Genomic DNA, 27,076 nt, shown 5'->3' with positions numbered 1-27,076 from the left:
GGATTTTTACTGTACCAGCACACATTCTGCATCACATAGTGGGCTAGAAAAGTTAACTGTCATGGTCCAGCCCAGCAACAGTAGTGACACCATGTCTGGTGGTGCTCAACTTGAGCTGAATTTCCATTGGCAAAGCTTAATGGAAATGAAGAGCAGAGATGGTGATGGTGAGACGAGTTTTACCTTAGAGCCAAGGGCATGGCTTTAACTTAACTTCATACAAGCTCAGTAATTCCAAAGTGTTTGAATATCCTTGAATGCATGTTTGGAGACCATGGGGTCTATCGAGTGTGTTATTGAATGAGCCCTTTGGTTTGCAGCTGTATAATCTTGCAGATTTTCACGTTTCATAGAGTGAAGCCACTCTGCTGCAGCTCTTGGTGAGTACCAAAGCTCTACTAAAGACCAAGAGCTTTTAATGTAGAGCTCCCAGTTTAATTAAAACCTGCAATTAAACTCTGCAAGAGGGGTATCAGAGCACCTGCCTTTCTGAACAGAATTAGATCGCAAGAATAAATGTTGTAAGACTTTACCATCTCTGAAGAAAGCATCATCTTTCTAATGAGACTGAATGAATTGAATATCTTTCGTGCCATTTGTTTGTTTGTCCAGATGAACAAATAAAACAGGCAAGTGCTGCTTTTCCTGAAAACCTAGCTGAACTTTTTCCGTCCCTTCTCATACATTACCACCAAGAAATACTGTGTTGAAAGTGATATTATAGTTATCATACTAGTGACATTGCAGGCTATGCTCCTCCTCATAACCACGGAGAAATCATCAATCCAGTCACATGCATATTGAACCATTATCAGAAAAAGAGCAAGAGAAATCTGAGGTGGTACCTTGGACTCTTCCTGGGGCAAAATCATGCCAGTTTGCTCTGTTGCTTTGCTAAAATAACCAAGTTTTGAAGGAGATTTTATTTCCTGTTGCAAAGTCTGCATGTTCACAGCAGTGTTTCCTAACACAGACTTTGTGCTCATCCTGTGTTCTTTGTCCTTTCATCTCCAGCATTCCAACGTTAATATCTTGGTTCTGTGGTTTCCTGACTGTACTGTAGTTTTACACATGGATGCCTCCAGTTTAGCTAACAGCATGTGCTTTCAACTATTATTACTATTGCTAGTATTATTTCTGTCAGAAATACAGAGAGCCTTCAGATAGAATCAGAGCCCTACAGCAACAGGTGTTTTGTACACGAATACACTGTCTCTCTATCTTCTGAAGTATCTATAGTCTTTATCCAACCTGTGACTGTTCTTGTGCAAATTAACTTAGTGGCTGGGACAGAGGCCCTCTGAGAATTCCATGCAGAAATAAAAATGATGGTGGAATGTATCTAGATTTGCAAATGCTTCATTTTTTTTTTTTTTCCCTAGCAAACTGGAAATCTTAAATAATTCTTTTTGCAGGCATTTTATTCCTTTTACTACAACCTGGAATGCATCCCTTGTTTGTTTTTTTGTTTGTTTTGCGGGGGCTCTTTGTCACTCAGGTTTGCTTTTGTACGGTACCATTCTCATCTGTTAAAGTCTCACTACAATTCTGGAGATTAATTTTGCCAGTTTTGTCTTTAAACTTGCTTGAGGAGAGGACCAAATGGGGGGTAGTACTCTCTGCGTAGTACCAGGTAAAAGATTTGTCTCCAATACTTTACGTAGGCTTTTATGCACATAGCCACTGGCCCTTACAGCCAGCAGAGTTTTTGTCTTCTGTTGCCTTCTGTTACACAAATAAGCACCAGTTATATAAAATATTGTAATGAAATGCAATGCAGTTTTGCCTAGTGTGGATCAAGTTGATCTGAAAGTAATCCCTGCGGTTCCCGTGAGCTGAAACACTACGGCAAGTTTGGTTTCAGGTGCAAATTTTGTAGCTCCAACTGACCTGTAGAATTTTCATTCCTGAATATTGCTAGTATTTTATTAGTACCTGACTGTATGAATGCTGACAGTGACTCATCTGCTACTTACAGCCAGGCAAAACATGCTTCAACATAAGGAAACAGGGAGGAGGAAAAGATGGAATCATAGAATCATAGAATCACAAGGTTAAAAAGGACTTAGAAGATCATCTAGTCCAACCATCTTCCCATTACCCTTGCTTCCACAAGTCACTAAACCATATAAGAAAATATATAGGAAAGTCAGCCATTTAATTAAAATATTTTGTCTTGTATATTATTTACAAGAAGGCATAGCCTGTGAAGACTAGGTTGGAGAATCTTCATGTTGAATGTCTCAAGACCACAAAGCCAGTTTTAACAACCACAACAACTCTGTGGCCACCCCTCTTTTGATGCAGCTCAGGATACTGTTGTCCTTCCAGGGTGCAAGCACACACACTACTGGCTTCACATCCCCCCAGAGCCCTAAGTCCTTCTCTGTGGGGCAGTTCTCAGTGAGTTCTTTTCCCAGTCTATAAATGTATCTGGGATTGCCCAAGCCCAACTGCAGCATCATGCACTTTGCTTTGCTGAATCTCATTAGGTTCTCATGTGCTCACTTTTCAAGTCTGTCCAGGTCCCTCTGGATGACATCCCATCCTTCTACCATGTCAACTGTACCGCTCAGCTTAGTGTCATCAGCAAGCTTGCTGAGGGTATGCCTGATCCCTCCATGTCTTTCATAAAGGTATTGAGGAGCACCTGTCCTAAGACTGAATCTTGGGGACCATCACTCATGACTGGCCTCCACCTGGACATAGAGCCATTGATCACAACCCCCTGGCTGCAGATATCCAGCACTCTGGCTTCAACATCTGATGCCTGTAATTATAACAAAAAATATCATTAGTAGATTATAATATGTTTGTCCTTTGGAGTCAGCCAAAAAGGCTTCATTTTATTTCCGTGATCTTTGGCTCAGACTCTGACATTTGCAAACATCACACTGACAAGCATTGCTTCAGTTTTGTGAAAACTATCTGGAGGCTGTTTATTTATACTCTTAACTTACTTTTCCCTTAAAAAAAGTCACATGCACCCTTAAATCAGGCCAAGCATGAGTTTATCACTGTCAAAAAAAGCTTTAAAAAATTATCTTTTGTTAAAGCAGCTTCATAGAAGAAAGGAATTTTTTAGCAATAGTGTTAAGTCGAACATGCTGTTTTTAGTAGCCTTTGTACATATTATTTCATTATTTTGACTAAATCAAGTTAAAAAATTCTGACAATTGGCACTATCCAATTTAAGCTGTCATTGCTCTTCTTCCTTAGAAAACATTTAACTGAATATGTTTTCAGGTACTTCCTCTGCACAGAGGAACAGATTTAGTGGCAGATTTCAGCAGTGATGTAGGCATCAGCTACTTTCTATCTTTATTTATAAATAGGACTTTCTATACTATTTTAATTAATGAAAATACAGTGATTTTGTCCATGCACAAACATGATGTGCTGAAAAGCAACTGAAAATATTCCAAAACTATTAGCTTTCAGTTTTATAATGCAATTCCTCCGATGGTCTCTTCTAACACATCAGGAAATGTATACTGAGATAGACTTCTTTCTGATTGAAAGATGTGAATGATGCTTGTGTTCTAATTAAAGTGCATGAGGAAACTCACTAATTAGGATGTAAACATAAGGTTTCTTTTGTCAAGCTCATAGTTTTCTGATAAGATTTCCAAATGTGATTTTATTGCTGTTATGAAGTAAAGAATGATTATTTAAGGTATTATAATAACCTAGCAGTGAATGCTAAAATCCTTTTTCAAAGGAAGGAGTGAACTTAGTTTATATTCTGTGCTTTTCATGTAGTAACTTTTTTTTTAAATCATTTTTTTAGGTCTTCCTGTTAATGTGGATTAATGAAAACCTTCTATATCATGTAGATTGCCATGTGGATGGTTACGAAGCTTGTATTATGGGCAGTTGAAAAGTTTACCTCTATCTCTAAGTGATTCCCAGCAAAGGTTTATACTCATGTTATTTAAATTCCTTCCTCAAGAATAATTTTTATTCGTAGCTCATAGCTTTAATAGAATCTGTCATGTACAAATAAAGTTTGGAGCTGTCACCCACAATGAAACAGAGTTCTATAGCAGTGCCAAGCATTTGGGTTTTATTCGCTTTGTTAAGCAGTTTCTATAAAGTCTAGATCCTGAATCTGACAAAACAAAATACTAAAGAGAGAAGCGTGTAGGTTTGTGAAGTGTTGGGATGATGTTTCAGTTGCCTTGAGCTGAACAAAGTTCCTAACAGATGAAAAACATTTTTGTTCACTTGCAATAACTGCAAGGCAGCCAAATGATTACATTCAAACTTTCCAATCCTTGCAAAGATTTGCTTCTAAGTCAAAGCCAAACATCAATAACAGCTGCCCAGAAGGGATATTGTTGTTTGGAAAGAGAGAGATGGCTGTAACTGATTGCAGTGCTGAGCCTGGAAATTCCTTGTCAGTCTCATCTTCAGCACCATGCTTTTGTAGTGCTATTAACTCCACTGCTGTTGAAGCAGCAATCCAGAAGCCGCAAGCTTGTCTTTATGATGTAATGAACTGCTCCAACAAAAAATGTGTTGAATGCATACATCAGGGAAGGTACAGTCTAGTAAGCAGGTAGCCTGGAGAACAGAAAGCAGTCAACAGCATTCCTTCAATAAATAAATAAATGAATAAATAGATACACTGCATAAATCTCAGCAGCTAATCTTTTATCATTAGAAACACCGTGTAGCCAAATAAGATGTTCTGCCAGAATTAAATGCAGGTTAGGCTTTATCAAATGACAGTGAATAGTTGGCTATTAATAGGGAATTTGGGCCTTTAAATATTGGCCTACAGCAATTTATTTTTGTGTGTTGTTAATGAAATTTCAGCCGTTATTTTACAAATATTTTCTCTTAGTCTTAGAACTAAATGTTCCAAAGAGCTATCATAAATTAAAAAGAAACAGGTAGAATCTCTGCAGAAAGAAGTCAGGATAGGAAATACCTTCAGAACAGCTTAATATTTGACTGAGAAGAGACATTGATTCCTGGATACTTGTGGAAAATCAAAAAATGACAAGCATGCAATATTTAGTCCTTATCCTGACTTAAAGACACTGACATATCTTTCTCCAATCCAAAAAGGATTTATCCCTCGATTCATCCATGTCTTTATCTTCCCCAATAAGGCGTTCTTGAAAATCTTACAATACTCTTTTTGAACATCCTGGCATTTTTAGTGGCAGAAGGAATTAATATTAGAAAACAGACTCCCAAGAGAGACTGCCACCCTTGAAACAGTGCTCTTTCTGTGATATTTCTAGTTCATATACAACTTTCACCTACCTCCAACCAAAATGTTCCTTTTCTAAAAGGAGGAGGACTCTCTTGTAAACGATTAGGAAGATTCTGGGCATCTGGTGTCTCTCCTTGCTGCCAACTCTTCAGTTAAATATAGTTGCAGGCTCTCCCTTGTGTGTATGGGGATAAAAAGCAGATGTCTTTCAAATCCTATGTCAAGTTTCTGTAACTGCCATTTGAAAGAAAACACCTATGACTTGTGCATCAGGCAAGTCTGAACTGAAACCATTTACCAGAGTAAATATGATTCTCCTGGTGTCATTTTTAGAGACTCTTTTCTGCACATAACTTCTCTTTAAATGAAAATAATCACTGCTCCCTTAATATGTGATTTTTTACCCTGAGAACACTATTAGGGATTTCACAAATATTACCTCAGTGTATATTCAGACATTATTAAAACAAATTACTCCATTGCAGTACAGCTAAGGCCCATTCATTCATTCATAATGGTGGAGGACTGCATAACGTCCCTGAGGTATGCCAGAAAGAACTGCTCTGTTGTGAGTATACACACTAAGTTATTTAAAATTGATTTATTTTGTTAATATCGTATAATGGTTCCCAGGAGGAGATAAAAACAAACAGATCAGAGCTGATTATGCCTCCAGGTTATTCCCTGAGACAAGGCAGTAACTTTTAAGTCCAGAACTTGCAGCCACAGAAAGATACTGCTTTGTGCTTTGTGTGCTTTTTTTCCCTGCGTCCCTTTGAACCTCACAGTATTCATGTGCCTTGGGTGTTAAACCACCACAGGCCTGCATTGTACAGCTTGGCCCATGCTTTCCAGATTGCCTAAACTGTACCTGGCAGAAGTCCAGTGGAGTCTTGTGCACACCACTGTAGTTAGTTGGAAATCACCTATGCAGCTCTCTGGTTTTGGGACTCTAGTCTTGGGTCATCAATTGGCACAAGGTTAAATTCTCTGCAGAAAAACTCTCCAATAGCTGAGGATTCCCAGTGCACAAAGACAACGAATTTGTTCCACCTTTTCTGTTCTGTATATGAATATACATAGGACATGACCTAGAACACAAAAATATCTGCATTAGCTTTGGCTCGACTTAGAGATTTGGGCCAGCTAGGAAATTTGGACCCATATGGACCTTTATGGGATCAATAACAATAAAGACAGTGTTAAGATCCAGATAAGTTTTCCTCTGAAAACAGTAGCTGGATTAATATGTTGCGTGTTTCTGACCCTTCATTTGCTTCCTCTTTCCTGTCAGTTGCAGGTTTCTGTAGACTTCAGTGATAATGCAGCCCTGAAAAAGTAAACCCTCAGGATTTTGTTGACTGTCTGTGGTTTCCTCCACAAACCATTTTTTTTTAAATAGAACCTGAGGAGCAGAAGCTGCCTGGCCCGTAAGATGATAGATTGGTAAAAGCGAAGTGGTTCACTGACTAAAAGAGAATCATGAGATTTTCACTTATACTCCTAAACCCTTTTTTTGGATAACATGACCTTAAGGCCTCAGTGGATAACACGACGTTATTTAAATCCTTTAGTAACCATCTAGGGATCTATCCAATGAAACTGTTAAATTACTTTCAAGTAAGATGAGGCCAGGACAAGGACACATTTTTTATTTCTTAATGCCTAGTTAAAGCATTGCTATTTTGATTATATGTGTGGTCTTCAGATAGATGCCTAATTCAAATCTATTAGGGCTGCATTTTCAAAGCATTTCCAGTAGTCCATACATCTCCTTAGAACTTATGTACATCAAGACTGAGTAAAGTTAACCAAATGCTGACCCTGGAGTGTACTTTCACCTGTGTCTGGCATTGAATATTTCTATGCAAAGCTGGTAAAAAGTAATTTTTTTTCAAAGAATTTTAGTGGTGCTGGGGTTTGTCATTTTCCTGTAGAGAGTAGGAATGAGATGTTTTCTAGTACTGCTTAGCATCAGCACATTCTCTTCAGAAAAGTATCAAGCTCTAGAAGTAACTATAACTCTCTACTGTAAGTATACCTTCTGCTGTTTATCCACTTAATCCATGGCCTCCAGTGTAAGATTAATATGCTACATTATCACTCCAGTTATTACCAACAGTGAAGTTAGATTTGGAAACTGATCCTGTGCCCTTAGTTTCCCAGTTTCCAGTAAATCAAGGATGAATGTCATTGTATGCCCATCCTTAGACTATATAGTGAGACCAACATCCCTTTTTTCTTTTCTTTCCAATTTTCACCTATCTCCCATAATCAAACACTGATTCAGGAGAATCCATGTGAAAGATTCAGGTTCTCAGACTGTGAAGTGGTAACTTGTGATACAACCTTATAAAGGAGGACAAAACATTTTGGATGAAATCTGGGCTCCAAGCTTCGGGTTAACTTCTTCTGATCTGATAGAAGTCAGTTTCAAATAATTTATTATAAACCTACTTCTGCTTTGGAAATGGGAAGCGATAAACCATTGCAGGAACTTGCAGGACTATATGAGAGGGGCAGACACAGGGTAGACACGTCTGAATGGGGCTCATTCAGCAAGACCCAGACAGCATCTGCATGCTTAAAAGCTGTTGGGAATCTCTGCATAGTCTGGGGCCTGCCCAGCCCTAGTTTGAGCCGTACAGATTGCTTTAATTAGGATCTTCTTTGCACTAGTGCAGGGGCCCTGGTGCACTAACGCTATTGCAAACCCCCAGTGCAGATGTGTCATACTGTGCTGACAATGGCTTCATTCTTTTGGCCCTGCATATTACACATTTTTTTACTGATGGGTATAAAATTTTCTGTGTTACTGAAATTACAAGTTACTTTTGAGATGCTGGAAAGGAATGAGGTAAAAATCTTTAAAGTACAGGTCTGGCACAAAGGCTTGGTGTTTTTTCTTCTGCTCTGTCTATTTTGACTATTCAGACTGTAAACTCTACAAGGAAGAGGGTTTTATTCCTTGTTTTTCACTAGCATTTCTAAATTGTCCAGTAATCCTATTAAATAATAGTAAAATTATATACATACATTTGCATATTCATATATAAATATGCAGCTTAAAACTATTTTGTAAACACCAATCTAGGATTCTACCTTTTTTTTTATTCACAGCTTTTCATCAAAGCAATTCTTTGGTAAAATTTAAAAGCACGTGGAATTCCCAATAAAAGACAAACCCAAGGAGGGAAAAAAAAAAAAAAACAGCAGGGATAGGGACAGAAAGGATGAGCAAATAATGAAGTTTATATGTGGGTTATGGGTCAGATTTCAAAAGCAGATGGAAAAAACTTAAGCAAAACAGCATGTATTCCAAATTGGAATCAGCTATATAATATTACGAGAAGTCTGTGTATCTCCTATTGTAAATATTTATACTTTTGAATTTCCTTAGTAAACTGCCAGATATGATTCCCCAAAGGACATTATTTACTTGTTTTTGGTTTTAGCTAATCTGTTCTTAATTTTTCCTGTGAGATCAAATTCTGAACTATACTGAGATGGAGGTTTTTGTATTGCAGATCAAAGAGGAATATAACTCATAATGCATTACGGCATCATATGTTAACACCTAGCAGAAAATAGTGACTAGAATTTGACTTCATAGAGCATAATATCTGAATATTATGACATTGAAGGTCCATAAACCTCCCTGAGAACAGAAATCCAATACTGATCCTTGCATAAGTGACTTCTGCACAGTGTTCCCTATCCTAAGTTGCTGCCTGTACTTCCACACTACTTCAGCTTTTTCCATCTAAGCATCGGGAAGCACATCTTTACTGTGTGGATGACAGCACTGGCACAGCTTGCCCAAAGAAACTCTGGAGTATCCTCCTTGGAGATCTTCAGAAGCCACCTGGACATTGACCTGGGCAGCCTGCTTTGGGTGTCCCTGCGTGAGCAGGGCGGGGAGCTGGTGACCTCCTGAGGTCCCTTCCCACTTCAGCCATTCTGCGATTCCCATGATTAAAAGGGAGAGCTTAATGCATCCAAAGATCAATGGAGAATTAGTGCAGAAATTATGCTATTTAAGTTTATGCATTTCCTGTTCTGTTTCACTATGCCTGCAGTTATTAGATTTCTGATAATACTGATAATATGATCGGTCTTGCTCTAAATGAATTCTGTCCTACTAGTCTAATTCTGAGTTATTCTGTTTCTCTAATTAATTCCTGTCCTTTATTTCATGCCTTGAATTCCATCTGCTGCCTACCTTCTCTCCACAGCAGGAATATGGTGTCTTACATACTTTCAACTTAACTGCTTTGATGTCTGCCGAAAAAAGTTCTCATAAGAGCTGGTTTCTGCTTTTTTTGATCAGAGACATGTAGTTATTTAGGTTGTTACTGTTGCTTGAATGGCATAATAATTTAACATTTGTAGGAACAGAAATGGAAACTCTGTATATCAGCCTGCAGAGTTCGTCATTTGAGGTGAGCCTTCTCAATACAGTCATAATTCTTACACCTCTGTATGCTTTTGAAAATCTTAACTTTGGTCCAGGAAGGTCGAACTGGGCATTAAAGCACTGAAAGTGCAGCCAACATTGCATGCACTTTCAAACATCTTGATAATATCCTGTTCTCCTGTATCTGGTGTGTATGTTTAAATTCTAAGTTTCTTAGGTCAAAGACTGTCTGTAACTCCCTGTTTATATAGTGCTTACTATATCTTTGTCAATTTTGATTAGTCCCTAGATATTGCTATAGCACACATACGTAATAAAAGAGCAGTGATCTTCAATCACCTCAGATTTGAGCCAGCAGCATAGAAGCAAGTCTTCATTATCCCCTGAACCATTCATTCAGTCTTTTGAAAGCAAGTTCTTAAACAGAACAAGTCATTTTTCTTCCCCTCTCTCCAGCAATCCCCAGTCCTTTTTCTTTATGTAAGTAAAAGGCAAGCAAAAGGGAATAGCTCAGAAGCCCTTGGGAAAAATATGTCTCCTGAACACCTCCAGATCCTGATGACAGAACAACAACAACAATTTAAAAAGATTTCATAGTTTGGAAAAGAATTTTGATCAAAATAGCTGCAGTTTTCAGGGATTAGATTTGGTCTGCTGTCTTGCAGAATTAAGAATTGGACAGTGGCTCTTTATGATTTCATGGCCCTATGGTTTGGCTGCCAAAGTAAGCATGTTTTGGATGAAAGTCTGAAAAAGGGAAAGAGGAAAAAAAAAAAAAAAAAAAGAAAAAGAGCTGGCATCAAAAGACATTTTGGTGTCTACCTCCTGCCCTAACAATTTTCTTTTGATCTTTAGCCAGGGCATGAGAAATACAATCCTCCTACATTAAAAGCAATTAAGAGATCATGTTGGACTGTATGTGACTTGAGATTTGTTCCCTTTATGGAATGAATAAGGTTAATGGAATCTGGCTATAAGCTGAAAAGCCACCACGAAAATTTTTACAAACTTTCTTTCTTCTACCCCCTAAAAGTAGCTAGAAATTTCTTTCTCCTTTTGATGGCAAGAGGAGTAAAGCAGTAAGGAATAGCTTCCTGAAATAATATTTAAGAATTCTTTTGAGTTATTCTACTATACTTTAGTTCCTTAGATATAGTGTCTTGGACTCTTTCACTCCCATTCAGTCATCTAAGTGATTTTTTGTGTTCTGTTTTATGGTTACGATTATGGTTATAAAGAGTAGAAATAATGTTTACTTTCAGCTGGTGCAGTAGAGCTTGAAATGGTAAATGAAAGCAGATGACGTCCAACCAAAGTCCCAGTGTTATACATTGTTTTTGCAGTTTGTTTCCCACTCTTTTTAAAGCCACCCTCCCATCCCTGCGTACACGTGGCAGTGTTTGTAGATTCTCAGCCTTCAGAGTGTTAGCAGCTGAGTCTTGTGTAACCTTTCCACTTTAGGGCATGAGCTCATCAGCTTGTACAGCTCAAGCACTGCTGAGCACTGATCAGTGTGAAGTGAAGAGACCATAGGAAAACAAATAGGCAAATAAAAACCAGTGTCCCATAGAAAACGTTACTTAATAAATGGAGAAAAAACAATGATTTGCAGCAAGGTGACATCGGAAATCAAATACCAAAGGACCTTAAAATGCTATTCCTTCAAAACTCAGCACTATTCTCTGTAAGAATGTTATATGCACTTCTATGACATGGTGCAAATATGGAGGGATGGGAGCGAAGGGCAAGTTTCCCCATCTGACCTCAGTTTGGCAGTTTCAATTTCTACTTTCTGTTCTCTTAAATGAATTAGTAGTATTCACAGTTAACTGTGGTCAAGCTCTGGTGTGGAGGCACTTTGATGCTAGAAGTGATGCTTAGTATCTACACAGTATTATGAGTAGAAGACTATGCGGTTCACAAAGTAGGTCAGTATCATTGCCCTGTTTTACATAAGGAAAAAGTGGGACTTCTAGAATTAATTTGCCTATTTTTACTAGAGATATTGTCAGCTTTTTAAAAATGGATTTGAGGGTGCTTATAACAATCTTTCTTTACTACTGCAGTTGATCTTTTCTGATTTCTATTCAGAGGGACCTCAACAGACTTTAAAGGTGGGGCCGGGTGAATCTAATGAGGTTCAATATGACAAAGTGCAAGAATCCCAGGCATCCATACAGACTGGAAAGAGCGGTCCTTGAGAGCAGCCCTGCAGAGAAGGACATGAGGGTCCTGATGGATGAAAAGCTTAACTTGAGCCAGCATTATGTTCTTGCAGCTTGGAAAGCAAATGGTATCCTGGGCTCCGTCAAAAGAGGGGTGGCTAGTAGGGACAGGGAGGTGATTGTCCATCTCTACCCTGCTCTTGTCCCTTCCTACCCAGGCCATTCTGTGATTCTGTGATTTCTGAGTGGGCACAATGTAGTTCTGGGTGACTGTATGCTGATTATTGTACCTTTCATCTATTTAAAATATCAGTGATGATTTAGAGGGGGTCAGTGAGACTGAATATATAAGTAATGATGAAGTGCTGTAAAATCCTTGGCTAGAAAGTGTTACTGGCAGGCAGTATTATTGCTCTTCTAAAGTATTCTGACTGCTCTTTAAATACTAAGTCCAGAGAACAAGGAGTGCTTATTTTCATCAACTTCACTGCGTGAATGTGGTGCAGAGCTTTTTTGTTTCCCAAAAAACAAAAAACTACTTTTCATATCACCCCTCATGCTGCTTTCTTGTGGCACTGGCATCTCTTACATTTGCACCGTGCTCTTGGTTTGAATATCCCCTACATCAGGTTCAGCTTGTTAGTAGGTCTGTTCTGTGTTGAGTTGTTCTTCTGCCTTGTGGGTTCTGGAGTTGGAAAGTAGCAACTGCTGGCAGTAGTAAACATTCCTAAAACACATGTTCCTACAGTCAATAATCTCTAAGCCACTGTCATATAACTTCTTCTAAGGTTTCTACTTCAAGTCTATTCTCTTGATCCTACCAGAAACAGTTAGGGTAGTATAATTAGGTTGTGTTTGGACTTTATGACCTTTAAGGTCTTTTCCAACCTGAGCAATTCTATGATTTTATGTTTCTACTTCCCTTTCCTGAAACAGCATGCCCAGGAGTGTGGTGGATCACATACATCCATGCCCAGTCATCTGTTTGTTTTGTGTTTGAATATGCAGCTTTCCACATCATGCATTTTCAGTCCCTTGTGCTACGTTTATAACAAAACTTGATATAGGAACCTTATTTTGGAAGCTGATGAAATTTCTAATATTATTATCAGCATTTCAGTACAGAAAGGTCTGAGTGCTTGGAGAAAAGTGGAAACAGAAAAAAAGCAGGGGCAGTGGCTTGGATTGAGATGGTTACCCAGGAGAAACATAAAGGAGACTAACATGTGACTGCAATAAGATGCAAACTTTAAAACATATATATATTTGATTCATGGTTCTCAGTGTGAGAGAGCTACGAAAGATACAGATGTTGGGGCAAAGGGTTGGTGACAGAAACATTCCTACCAGGTTTTTATGCTTATGTTTTCTTGTGAATATAAATTCTTGGCCATGTTTTATAGGGTTTTCTTTAGAAAGAAAGACCACGCATAGCAGTGTGGGAATGCATAGATCCTACAATAAAAAGGCAGCATAAACTCCCCTTAGTTTTCAAGATCCTCTCCAGTTTAAGCTTTCATGGGGGCAGAAAATGTGGCCTCTGCATACTTTGTCCATCATGCTTTCCATCAGGTTTTGATGACTCTCATTCACTGGGCTGGTATGCAGTGGTCTCTTACTCATTTCCTTTTCCTCTTCCCAAACTGGAAGATGGAGATTAAGTTCAGCTCACACATGGTACCAGAGGATCCCACAATAGGATTCAATCTCTTCGTATGTTGTGTGGTGTTCTGGGTTACAGGTGTGTGCTGAGGGAAAAGCGTAGGAAATCTGGCCAAGGCTGACTTCAGATGTTCATTTTACCTAGAACACAAGCATCAATTGTCTGAATTGAATAACAACTGAAGCACATGCCATTCTGCTTTACTATCTGCACGGAGGTCAATGATCTACCTTTATGATCCTACTACAAGAGTAGTCAGGCCATACACCTCTGTCCTTTGTTGCTTTTCCAGTGGGACCTCACACCCACATGCTTCCTTTCCCAAAAGAGCAGCCCTGGAGGTGGAACCAGTGGGGTCACAGGAGAGAATTAGCTGTTCTGTGGGTGTCAGGTAATAGATCAATTTGGATTAATAAAAAAGAATAGGAGCCTTCCCACTGAGAAGGTGGGATGCTGAAAAAGGAGAGAATCCACTGCCCTTAACTGCAGTCCTTTGAATTCTCATTAATTCCTGCATCTTCCCAATATGCCTTTTAATGCCCCACCCCTAGATATCCCACTGGTTTTTCCCCATTCTCTTCTCTATCCCATCAGCACTTCCAACAGAACAAAAAAGTTACTTGCAAAACTGTGATTTTGTGTATACCATAGGGATGTCACTAATCAACTCTGAATGAGCCTGTTGGTGAATATTATACTGTGTTTATTGCATTCAGAATTGCCTTATATGCCACTATTGTTTTATATGCACTATTGTGTCACCTTCAGGAAAATGTGTTTTTTTAAGTAAGAACTCCATGTCACAGAAGAAGCTCCACATGTAAGAAAATGAATCACTAGAATCCCAAATCCAATGATAGAGTATGTAGAGAGCAAATATTCCTCCTGTAGCAGTGTTTTTCAGAGGATGAGGTAAAACTGTCATCTAGTGGTCATTATAGGTTTTAACTGATTTTTCTATATAGCTGTTTTCATCTGGATATAGCTGGAATGTTTCTTATTCCCAGGATATATCACCTGAACGTGCTAAGCTAGAAAAAAATACTATTAAAAAAAAACATTGGTGAGGCTTTGAGAGGAAGGGAAAAAACTCTAGAGCTTTTGATCAAGAAGAATCAAGTTTAATAACATTGTGTAGCAAGGCTGTGAACTCACTCTTTCCTCTCTATCCCATCATTTACCACAGTGACACATGAGCTTCTGCCTTATGGGTGAGAGGCTGAAGACCAAGACACCTGATGCCAAAATAGAGCATCAAAAGTACTTCTCTTTCTAGACCTTTTTATATTTTGTAGGTCAGCCTGAGTTTCAAATTTCCTCTTTACAGAAGCAACATTTTATCCTAACTCACCCAGGAAGAAGGTTTTGTTACAGCATTAGCACAAAGCCTGTGTTTTCAGTTGGACAAACACAGTTTGTAAGGGAGAAGAGCCTTCAGCCTAGAGGTGTAGGTCTTCTGATGTGCCTTGACTTCCATAAGTTATAGTAAACCTACAGGGACTTACTTATCAACAGTCTACGTGCGCCTTGAGCAGGCACAGCCTCAGGCTCCTAGATCTTGGAGTGCAGCTATTGTAGAGCAAGTGTATTGGTATTGCCAGACAGAAGCTGACTATGTGCATCTGTCCACCATGGCCTTGTAAATTAATTAATGTTTTACAGATTACTGATTGGTAAAGCTAATACTAACACCTAGACAATAATGACTGAAGCTAAGAGAGAAACTGTGGGGAAAAAAGTGAGTCTGGTATGCAATGTGATAAGAATATACTCTTAGAAAGATTAAAACAATTAGAGCAGTGTTCTGAGTTTGATGACTCAGACTAGAATGTTGCTGTGTAGCAGTGCTGATACAGGTGCTACCTGCATCCAGTCTATGTGAAACAGTTCTAATTCCAAGCAGCATTTGTGGTGGACAGAAACAGCTGTGAATTCCCAAGTTCTTTGTATAGTGAGATTCATGGTGCCGATCAGTGAGGAAGCTTGTACGCAAACAAGATCTATGTTTGAGCGAAATGGATAGCATGAGTCATAATATGTGACAAACATACTTCCCCTCTGGCTCAGTTTGCAGCTTCTTCGTGTTATTTATATTTTCACACTGTGTTGGAGTCCCTGTTTTGAATTTGGATCCCTCTGTACAGTTTGATTGCAAATTCAGGGCCTAAATATAGCATTTGCCTTGTAATGCTTACAGTTTTAACTATATCAAGGGGCCATGATGACAGAGACAGATTTTGGATACCATAAAGGAATGACAATGCAATCTGACCTGTCCAATAAGCAGTAATTCCAGTATGCCTATATTCTAAATAATGTCATTTTTAATGTACAGATGTCATTGCAGAAGTTACACAAAGACATGGTTTGGGGTGTGAAGGAAAACACTGAGATAACTGTCTAAATGTTTATGCAGTTTCCTAGCCAATGAATGTCCCATCTGTGTTAAATGAGAAAAAGCAAAAGTGTAATTATTTTTAAATTTAACATGTGGTTAAAAACATTTGTCACCTTTATTCTGCCAGAGAGAGATACTTTCTCAATAGTGAATATCAGGGAGAACAGAACAGGCTATGGAAGCCTATCTGATGTAGGTGACTAGTGAAACATGCTCAGTAATGTAATGTAATTACTGCTTGGTAATTTCTGTGAATTTGTTTTCTCCTCTCAAACTCTGTTTTTGCTTTCTAGTTATGACTAACTGCATTGCATACTTCTCTTTCCCTACCAGTAGAACATGAATCGCTTCTTACACTGCTTATAAAGATTTCAGAACTTTTGCATTTCTTTTAATAAATAAATGTTTTTTGAAACTTATTTATCAGCCCCTGGCCAATAGATTTTCCTAGATTGGTATAAGGAAATACAGTCATTCTCTCTCTATATAAAAGGAAGTCCCTTCTACATCTGCAGTTAAGTGCCCATGTCAGTGCTCATGTGAAAGACATCCAGCTCTAATGTCAAAACTTAAATTTATCTTCCAGAATGATGAAAACAGAAGATGTTTTAATTCACATCTGACAGTAAGCTGGGCAGAACAGCAGGGCAGTCACACACCGAACAAGTGAACCCAGAAAGGACATGGGGATTAAAAACTAGACTGTGGATAGTAAACCACAAGTACAAGGAGTTGATACTGGCAGGAGAAAGGAGCTGTAAGTCCTGAAACCTGATGGAGTGCTGAACAGTTAATGGATCATGTTAGGAAAGCTGTGTGAAGCAGGTAAGTGGTCATATAATGACTACTCTGCTAGAAGTTGTGTTTTAATGAAATTTTATATATTGCTGTAATGAGTGGTGGAGGGGTTGACTCTGTACCCATGAAATAATTTCTGGTTAGAGAGGCCCAATAACTGATATTTTGCAGCTTCCATCAGTTGCAGGGTTTACAGTGCATCCATTTTTTTCATACTGTCAGTGCCATCTTAAAAAATAGACCTTTATTCTGAAGGAAGCTGCTGTTCTTCAGTGAGCATCACAGCACCTGCTGACTTTCAGTGCATGTAAGCTCAGTGTTCAGGGTTCTCTATAGTCATAAGATAACCATGATTATTAACTGCCTGATTAGAGCAGGAATGGCAGTTGTACACTAACAAGAGTCTGGAATGCATGTGTGTAAATACAGTGCAGCAGCTAAGGTGGGAAATAAAATTAAGCAGAAGTAAATGTTGCAGCACAAGATTATTAATCATTGATAAATGTGGTGAAAACCAAAACTTTTGTTTATGAAAGCAGTTGAAAAGCTGCTAACTTTCTTCCGACTCTGCAACATGCTGGGAAGTTTTAGAGGGTAGGATTGTCTGACCAATAATAGATAAAGAACTTTTGATACGGAGGATGACTGTAGCACAATAGCAGTACACTGCAAGGAGAAATAGCAAGTAGCCTGATAGAGAATGAGGAATGGAGGAAGGAAGATTCAGTGCTTCTTGAAAGAAAGATGTTTTTATACGTATGTGTACCTGAGAAGCTTGTATGCATGTATTACAGTCACAAAATATGGGCAAAAGCCTGTTTTCTGTCAACTTACTGCAGAGGATCTGGCTGCATCCTCGGCTATGCTCATCAGTTAGGCACAAAAAGTGCCTTCCTGTCTACATGAAAGGACAAGATTATTTACTGTGTTGACTGATTGGACCTTCTAGCCACGTGGCTGTACTGGGCTTCAGGTTAGAAAACATTCATGCCACCATCAACAGCCTACCTGACTCTTGCCTCAGAGTGCATGGCCTGATGGATGGTCTGATGGTGGAGCAAAGTAGAGGACAAAGAAAATAATCGATCAGCTAGCAACTCAGCAAAATCTAGGTTTGAATCATACATGTTTAGTCCAGTGTAATGGGCCTGTAAAGAATTTTAAAACCCTGGAGCTGGACAGCAGATTAGCAGGTTCTGTACTTGGGTAGATTTAATATATTGCATATAAACTGGCAAGAATCTACCTTGAAAAGCTGCTGCCCCACAGGATGAACCCCATTTTATGGACGCTGAGCAACATAAATGACTTTCCAGTCCACTGGAAAAAAATCTGAGAAGTGGTGGTTGTTTGCAATGCAAAGAAAGGTCACTCAGACAGTATTACACCTATTTAAAGAGGGAAATTTTAGAGGACCATGACTGACTGGTTCTCTCCTTTGGGAAGACACTGGAAATTGGAGTTTATTTAGACCTTTATGTTTGTAGCTGATTTATATTTCAGTACTCTAAATTCATTTTGCAGCTTTGATCCATTATATTTCAAAATGACATAATGAAATGGAGAAAAGCAATACTTCCATACATATGAACACTTGGACAAAAGCAGCTGTTTCACAGCTCATAGAATGAAAGTCAATAATCACATCAGTTTATGTGAGTAATGCAAAGAACTTCAGTCAGTGTAGAAGTCTGTTTTCTAAGCAGTGTGTCATAGCCCTCAGGAGACTGTCTCAAAAGAGAACTCTAGCAAACATATGAGAGAGTTCTGTGATCTAAAGGAAAAATCCTGTTCTTCTGATCCTACCATCAGGCCACCTACTCATTCTATCTTTTCAAATACTGAAAGAAAAGGCAGTAAACAGAAATTTACAAATGGATCTCTTTACTGTTACTGTAAACCAGTTTATACTTCAGTTAGTAAGATATCAGTCAAAAATCTTGAGAGCTGCTAATTTAGATATATATATATATGTATATATATTACTTATTCTGAAAATATGTTTTGGGAAGATGAGAAGAAATCACCTTAACATGAGACACTTTAAGATATACAAGCTAATTTACATACAACAAAGTGGACTTGCAGTTACATTAAAAAAAATAATAATGAAAGATCTAGACATATGAGTGAAAGTATCTCCAGTTGTACTTAAAATAAATATCAAAATCATCAGGAGTTTTGTCCTTTTAGTACATTATTGCACAGTTATAGATAATATATTTGAACTTTTCATTGTGAAATACTCGATGTTAATTTCTGTTAAAAAATAGCGTACCGGATTTGAGTAACATAATTCTTTTACAGTACCTTAATGCCAATATATTTAAGAAGACCCCACCTCCAGATAATTATAGAAAAGTAATCAAAGCAATAATCTGAATAACCAAATGAACAGGTTTAGTGGAAATACTGAACATAAACGAATTAAATCAGCATGCTAGTTGTATCTCTTTTTTTAGAGAATGAACTTGTACATTCATGACTCATTTCCATTTTCAGAGCAGAGAGATTGAAGGTCTTCCCTACTGATACCTTTTGCTAAGCAAAATGTTCTGTGATGATCGGATCCATTATGTTAGTTATTTGTCAATTAGAAAAAAGTGGCTGCTAACTGAAGCGTGTTTGACTTAAACACTCTTCACATCTCCCAAATGTATGCAGCATAGTGTCAAGTGTATCAAAGTAATGCCTGGAAGTGACCAACAAAACTAGATTGTCCAATGCAAGAACAGCAAAGGGAAAACCAATCATAGCATATTTTTTCCAGGAAAAACTATGTCTTGAGGTCAGTCAGATTTTCCCTAGGAAAAAAAAGGACACTTCTTTCCTTTACCAAGGAAGAGGGGAAAAAAAAGCACTATGCAGACTCATCAATAAACACAGGTCTTTAAAGAGACCTAGTGAGCTATGTTGCCTTCCACTTTGGCAAAATACTTTGAGAAAGTACTTTTGAGTCTTTCTGTGACTCGTCTTAGTAATAGAAACTGTCTCTCCCCTTTCCAGTGTTGCTGAATCACTCATGTTGCCGGTGACTGTCCTTGTGGAAGATTCTGCATCAATGTCAGATCAGATACTGAGTTGTAAATTACATTTTCCTTCTGCACATAAGTAGTATAAGGTTCCACCTCCGCTGTGTCATCCTAGTAAAACAAAACCAAAAATTGTGAATACAGGAAGTAGTTTATTTTGACAAGTCACTGCAAGTTTTTCATCTGGAATGAAGAAAGTAACTGAGAAATAATGCTCCCATTCTAATTCCTCTTTTGACTCAAAAAAAAAAAAAAAGAACAAACCAACAAACGAAAAAAAACCCGAACCCAACCCAACTACCCTCTTTTGATTTTTTCTATCGAAGAAACAATGTTGCTTTCAAAGATTTCTTGCAAAGATTTGATGGGTGAAGCTACAATGATTCCTGTGATTCCTGTTCCTCTTCATTCTCTTCCCCTTCTCACTCCTTATTTTTGCCTGGAAATTTTTATATTAGGGTGTCTTTCTCTAGAAAGAACAAATAAGTTGAGTTGTGCAGTTTGCAGTTGACACACTAGAGAAAAGTGATTCCATCCAGAATCCTGGACAGTCGTGAGAGGTGGGCCCATGCCAACCTCATGAAGTTCAGCAAGGCCAAATGCAAGGTCCTGCGCCTGGGTCAGGACAATTCCAAGCACAGATACAGGCTGAGTGGAGAATGGCTTGAGAGCAACCCTGAGGAGAAGGGTTTGGGGATATTTGTTGATGAAAGACTCAACATGAGCCAGCAGTGTGTGCTTGCAGCCCAGAAGGCCAAATTGTATCATAGAATCATAGAATAGCTTGGGTTGGAAGGGATCCCAAGGTTCATCAAGTTCCTACCCCCCTGCCCCAGGCAGGGCCACCAACCTCCAGGTCTGATTCTAGACTAGGCTGCCCAGGGTCCATCTAACCTGGCCTTGAACACCTCCAGGGATGAGCATCCACAGCCTCTCTGGGCACCTGTTCCAGCATCTCACCACTCTTTCTGTAAAGAACTTCCTCCAGCATCCAATCTAAATCTTCCCTCCTTGAGCTTAAAATCATTACTCCTTGTTCCTGTCACTGTCTACTCAAGTAAATGTTGATTCCCCTCCTTTTTATGATCACCTTTTAAATACTGAGAAGCCTCAGTGAGGTCTCATAGAATCATAAAATCATAGAATGGCCTGGGTTGAAAAGGACCTCAAAGATCATCTAGTTTCAACCCCCCTGCCAACCACTAGACCAGGCTGCCTCTAGGCTCTCAGCAACCTTCTCTTCACCAGACTGAACAAGCCCAGCTCCCTCCCATCTCACTTATCTTCATAGGATAGGTGCTCTAGCCCTCTAGTCATCTTAGTGGCCCTCTTCTGGACCCTCTCCAATAGCTCCACATCTTTCCTGTTCTGGAGGCCACAGACCAGAACACAGCACTCCAGATGGAGTGTCACAAAGGCAGGATAACCCGGGTTGCATCAAGAGAAGTGTGACCAGCAGGTCGAGGGAGGTGATTCTGCCCTTCTGCTCTGCTCTCGTGAGACTCCACTGGAGTTGTGTGCCCAGTTCTGGAGCCCCCAACACAAGAAGGACATCAAGCTTTTGGAGAGGGTCAAGAGGCGGGCCATGAAGATGATCAGAGGGCTTGAGAACCTCCCCTAAAGAGGAGAGGCTGAGAGAGCTGGGGCTCATCAGGATGGAGAAGGGAGAACTCCAGAGAGACAATAAAGTGGCCTTCCAGTACCTGAAGAGGGCATGCAGGAAAACTGTAGAGGGATGTTTTATATGGGTTTTTAGTGACATAACAAGGATAAATGGCTTTAAACTGAAAGAGGATAGATTTAGAGTGGATGTTAAGAAGAAATTCTTTATTGTGAGGGTTGTGAGATACTGGAACAAGTTACTCAGATAGAGCAGACACCCCCACCCTGGAGGTGTTCAAGGCCAGGCTGGATGGGGCTTTGGGCAACCTGTTCTAGTGGGAGGTGTTCCTGCCTATAGCAGGGGGTTTGAACTAGATGATCTTGAAGGGCCCTTCCAACCCAACCTGTTCCATGATTCTATGATAACTAGGTAGGGTCTACACTAATGAAAGTGTGCCAACACGGAGACTGGTATATAACTGATTATTTTACATTTATGAAATTGTGTCTGTCAGCAACAATTAAGAGGCAGGGCAGCAGAAGATAAAGAACAAAAATAGCTAGAATTGGCTAAGTCATTTCAGAAATCTAAGCTGCAGTACTTTAAAAATGAGAGAATTTGAGCCTTGAATCTACTGCAGGTACATAGATAAGCACAATATATATGTCTCACAGCTTCTATGCATGGAAATACTGTTATTAAATTTGGTAGCAAAAAGCAGAGATACAGAGTAAATTTTTTATAACTGATGAGTGAATTTTTCATCTAGATGTTAAGTTTGTAACAGACTAGGGAATTCAAGAGCATCTCCCATGTTACAGCTAAGTATTCTTTCCATTGTTTTATGAAAATGTTTTGTCTTTAGTATAGCTGGCTCTGTGGATTGACCTTTCAAGATAAAGAGTGACCTTCACAACTTGCATGTTTTCATTCTGAACACCAGGATTTTTTTTTTCTTGTGTTTGTTTTGTTGTTTAATCATTTTACTTACAATCTTTCTTAGTATTCCCCAATCCACAAAATTGCCCCCCTTCCTGGGTATTGTTAGCACAACAGCTGTGATCAGTGTATCCCATATGGCCAGGAAGATGCTGTGGGACTTGCTCCTTACAATAATAAAAGACAGCAGTTGTTGAGTTTTTGCTGTTTTGAAACGTGCTGCTAACATTTGCTCCAAGTCAGAATTATGGTGATGACAGGCTATTTTGTACTGAGATACAGCTAAATTCAAAAGCATATGACATAATATTACCTACTGAAATAATAATAATAAAAAAAGAATAAAGATCTTATGGTTTCTCTTACTTGACCATGTTTTCAGGGCTATTAGAAGATCCCTGATTTAGTGATGGTCTAATCTCCTTACCTGCGAGGAATATGTAGGAACAATATCAGGAGGTTTGGTTTTGTGACAGAATCTGTGAGAAAGAAAATAAGCATTAAAACAATTTTCATCCTCTGGAATGATGCACAATTTGTCATTAGTGAATTTGTACTGAACTAATTATTCATCTGTGGGAGAAAATTGGGAGAAAAGCCAGTTTGGGAATCGGAGACAGAGAGAACTTATCAGGAGTGTTCAGTGAAGTGCTAATTAGCCTTTATCTGAACAAATTATTTTTATATTCTTTTTCAATGGGACTGCTTTCTTCTCCACTCCAAATCCTAAAGGGTGTAGGGTTCAGCTTCACCCAGAGAGCTTGTTCAAAATACGTATAAAATCTGCTGTCCCATCAGTTGATATGGCAGGATAGCACTGATGAATGCTCTGGCACTTCATAAAGCTTAGTGGAAGGGAAACTAATCCTCTGATCTGAACAAGAGAGACAATGACAGGCTCTCACAGTACCTGAAGAATGGATTTACTCTGCCAGTTTCCTGACAGAATGAAGAGTTTCCATTCAGTGCGGCATGCAGTATAATAAGTATCACTTGCCAACATCTAACCATCTATGCTTTACTCAGTGGCATTATTCAGTGAAGATGTGCAATGCACAATGAGTGCAGTAGAAAGTCAAAATATTTGATATAGTTAATTCACCCATAGTGGTTACCATGAGCAGCACAGAGCGACAGAATCATTTGATTTCAAGACACAAACAGTATTTAAAGCTTTCTGCTAACACCAGACGAGTTTTCCTTAGCCCCATCTTGTACATACCTGTAACCATGGAGCTTTAAATAGTAAATGACAGCCACAAAGGTGATGATGATCAGGAAAACAAGAACGATGGCTATATGCAGGATAAGATATCTGTGTGCTAAACACAATGAATTAGTCTTAGTTATGTCTTCTTACTTCTCTGTTTCTTTAATATTTCAGTGTAAGTTTAAAGCTGCTTTAGCATATACATTTTCAGCATGCTTGTAAAATATAATCCTCTTTAGCAAAAAGGAAAGTCATTAACGAAAGCTACCTGAGAAATAAAAACATAGTTTGTGTCAGAAACAAAAGCAGATGGCCCAAATTCCACAGTGGACAACTCATGACATTTATGCATTAAGTTGTGGATGAGCCTCTCACAAGGACTCAGCATATCTCCATATTGCAATTGACATGTAGTTGTCCAATTAGAGAAAAAAAAATCCAAACCAAAATGCAGGAACCAAATGTCTTACTGTGTCAGATATTCACACCTCAAAATGAAGTGATTTGTTTGTTTCTGCTAGGTATATGGTTGTTGTGTCTCTTTCTCTCTTTTACCATGATCCGAACAGGAAATCGTTTGCATTTTAACAGTAAGAGCATGTCTAATCTGATGCTGCTTCCTACAGCTTTCCAAATATCAAAAGAACACTCATGCATCAATGTACTTCTGTCTTAGGGAAGAAACCACTTGCAAATAGTGTCTGGAACGCAAACAAACTGTCAAAATTTATGAGCAAAAGTGGTATGGGATGGCACTCATCTATATAGAATTTGACTGTAGGTTTCTTTAGTTGTAGAGTAAGAATGTGAAGAGAGGGCTAAACGGGACTTTGAACACTGAGCACACAAAGGGAAGCTTACATGGGGAGCAGTCTATGGGCTTGGTCTCGTTCAGAGTAGCGTGGGACACAATGCAGGTAGGATTCCTCCCGTTGGTGCTATGTGCTGCAAACCTGCTGAGAACTGTCACTGTCCCGTTATCGTTACTGTCTGCTCTGGGTGTGGAGTTGCTCTCTGGGACCCACGAGATCTCAGCAGCCGGCTTCACTGTCTCTGCCTCGCACACAGGGTTCCCATGGTCATCGCAGTACAGAGCCATTCTTGGGAAAACTGCAAAGTACCAGGAAGGGGAGAGATGCATGTGGGTTGCTGTAGAGGGATAGGAGGTTTTATCGACTACCCAAAGGGAGCATAATGAGGAGAGGAGACGTGGAAGTGCCATCTCATCACAGCAACGTGTTCCAAAGTCACGGGAGACAAAGATAGTATATCTTTTTTTCATTCTGGACAATTCTCCTACATTCAAGTGAACTACTACAGCACATGCCCTGAGACGAGGTATCCCTGGACATGGAGGTAGGGAATTCTCCAGAATACAGGGCTGAATTAGTCTTTTGTCCCAAGAGTCATCATAGTTGTGGCTTAAGATGGATTGGAATGCCAACTGAGGAGGAAATGATGCTGTTCTTCCTATCTGAGTACTAACATAATGTGTTTGATAGCATATCTTGGTACTTGTTTATCTTATATGCTTTAGAAAAATTAATGTATTACTGAGTTACTACAAAATAACATGTTGCTCATGCAAAATCCTTTTGTGTCTTGAAAATTGCTTCACATCTGTCACTTGTAACTCTATAGGAAGAAGAAAGAAGAATTTTGGCAAATAAGGAAAGGGAAGAAACAGTTACTCTAAATGTAATGCACGACCCTTTATTGCCGTGAGAAAGCTCCTCTTCTTACCTCACACTTCCTCCCATGCACAAGGAGAGGAGCTTTGTTTGCCCAGGCCTGGACATGGTCCTCTGGACAACAGTGAAATGAGGAGGTAGACCCTTACCTAGCACAGTCAGGTGATACAGGCCATGGAAATTCCCATCCGCATTTACCACTTCGCAGGTGTAATTTCCCTCATCAGCCATTCGTACTTGCTGTATCTCAAGTGCCTGATCCCAGTCTGGTCTGGATTTCCAGTTTATTCTGTCACTGCAGTTGGTTCTTTCTGACTTGTTCTCATCAATCAAGTTTGCCAAGGTGCACTGACCTCCAATCTTGGGGCTTATTTTCCATGTTACCATAGTTATATTTGTTTTGTTAGGGCAGGTCATCACAGCGCTGTGACCCAGGCGTGCTGACACTCTGTAAATTCCTGGAGGAGACAAGGAAAGAGAAGGAGGTATGAAGAGGTGCCCAAGGATGCCACGTATGGCCTTGGAGTTCTCTTCTGTGCTTCGAGGGGAAATGTCAGTAATGTTACGTTCTGGAGTGAGGCCCTGCCTTTGCTTATCCATAAAGTTGTCATCTGCTGTTACAGCTGTGGTCTGTGGAGCCAGTGGGCTATTACAGTCTGCTCTATCAACATGTTTCCCACTGGGACTTATCTTACTGGATGAGAGAGATACTGCAAGAAGAGCATGATCCAGCACATTGATTTTATCAGATCAATATCTTATCAATGTATTCAACACTTTGCTCATTGCTTAAACATTTGTTGGTAGCATTCATTTAATTGTTTCCTGCCTCTTGTTAGCCATATGTCTCTGTTCTCTCTATCAGAGAGTATAGTTGCCACTTTTTCAGGTTTGTAACCTACTTTGTCTTTGCTTATGTCACTTGGATCAGATTCTCTACTGGCAGTCTTTCCTAAGAAAGCCTTTGATTTCTACTGTCCTGACGGGTAGCAGGGATGCAACTGATCTCATTTTCCTGCACTGGTGGAAGAGATATCTCCTTTTCCTAAGGTATTGTCTACTGACATGAGAAGTGCAGGAAATATATTTATCTTTTTTCCTTAATTGAATACATTTTTTATCCCCTTATTAGACATCTAAAAGATGTGAGATTGTCTTACAGTTCTCCTGCTTGTTTCATCATGGAACCAGTACAAAAATTCAACACTTAGAAAAGAATATTTTTAATATGGCTGAGTTGCTACAGTTAGTATTGTGGATTTGCTGACAATAATATAACAGGCAAAGAAAGCTTATTCTCAGTCTTCAAGATTTGTACAATATTTAGATCCAGTCCAGGATATTTCTTAGTTCTTTTCCTCTCTTAATGCCATCTTAAAATGAGTGACTCTACAGGTAGTGCAGCATCATAAAATGACCTGAAACACAGCATGTCAGACAAATACCTGGGGAAAATGGATGGATAAGAGTAATGATGCCTTTGTGGTGGGTCATGGTTGTATCTGTTGGATCTCTTCTGATTCAGATGAGATTAGTAGCTCTTTAGGCCTATTATTCCAAAATGCAATGCTGATATCTTCTTACAAAGGAAATTAATTTTGTCTGATTTAGGTGGGAATTAAATACTGTAGTTTGCTCTTTGAAACTGCTCTTGGAATATGGCTCGTATCTGTGGGTAAATACAGGGATTATGGATCTTCATGATGGCCACGATCCAGCTATGTTTTCACAGCATTGTTTACGCTAAAATATTGAACTTCAGTAGGACATCCCTAAAACTAAGAACTGGAATGAAGTAGTTTTGTTTCTTATATAGCCTCAAATTGCAGCACCAGAGGTTCAGATTGGAAGTCAGAAAAAATGATCTCCACATTTTCACTGTTCTTGTTTTTAGCAAGTTTTGCAGGTTGGGACATTAAAAATAAAAAATAAA

The 27,076-nt window shown here is 39.1% G+C and overlaps 1 protein-coding gene and 1 long non-coding RNA gene across 3 annotated transcripts in view; one reads left to right on the top strand and one right to left on the bottom strand.

The window, feature by feature from the left end:
* Positions 1-27,076, top strand: part of LOC109369433 — a 47,207-nt gene that overhangs the window by 5,471 nt on the left and 14,660 nt on the right. Inside the window, exon 2 of the long non-coding RNA XR_002118463.2 lies at positions 16,457-16,695. This is a non-coding gene — a long non-coding RNA (uncharacterized LOC109369433). The remainder of the gene's footprint in view (positions 1-16,456; positions 16,696-27,076) is intronic.
* The window catches only part of LOC100539126 (cell surface glycoprotein CD200 receptor 1-A-like), a 21,250-nt gene continuing 12,512 nt past the window's right edge, over positions 18,339-27,076 (bottom strand). Inside the window, exons 2-7 of one of the 2 annotated variants that reach the window (XM_031556130.1) lie at positions 25,293-25,601; positions 24,314-24,562; positions 23,465-23,564; positions 22,670-22,721; positions 22,295-22,409; positions 19,727-19,811 (exon numbers count right to left, since the gene is read on the bottom strand). In XM_031556130.1, the coding sequence (XP_031411990.1) occupies positions 19,810-19,811; positions 22,295-22,409; positions 22,670-22,721; positions 23,465-23,564; positions 24,314-24,562; positions 25,293-25,601 (827 nt within the window). In that variant the 3' untranslated portion in view covers positions 19,727-19,809. Of the gene's footprint in view, positions 19,812-22,294; positions 22,410-22,669; positions 22,722-23,464; positions 23,565-24,313; positions 24,563-25,292; positions 25,602-27,076 lie in introns of both variants that reach the window. The other variant, XM_010719568.3, reaches the window with a different exon arrangement.

Source organism: Meleagris gallopavo, chromosome 1 (genome assembly GCF_000146605.3).
Source record: "Meleagris gallopavo isolate NT-WF06-2002-E0010 breed Aviagen turkey brand Nicholas breeding stock chromosome 1, Turkey_5.1, whole genome shotgun sequence".
Classification (NCBI taxonomy): Eukaryota; Metazoa; Chordata; class Aves; order Galliformes; family Phasianidae; genus Meleagris; species Meleagris gallopavo.
Note: the sequence above shows the minus strand (reverse complement) of the source record. Positions and strands in the feature narration are given on the sequence as shown.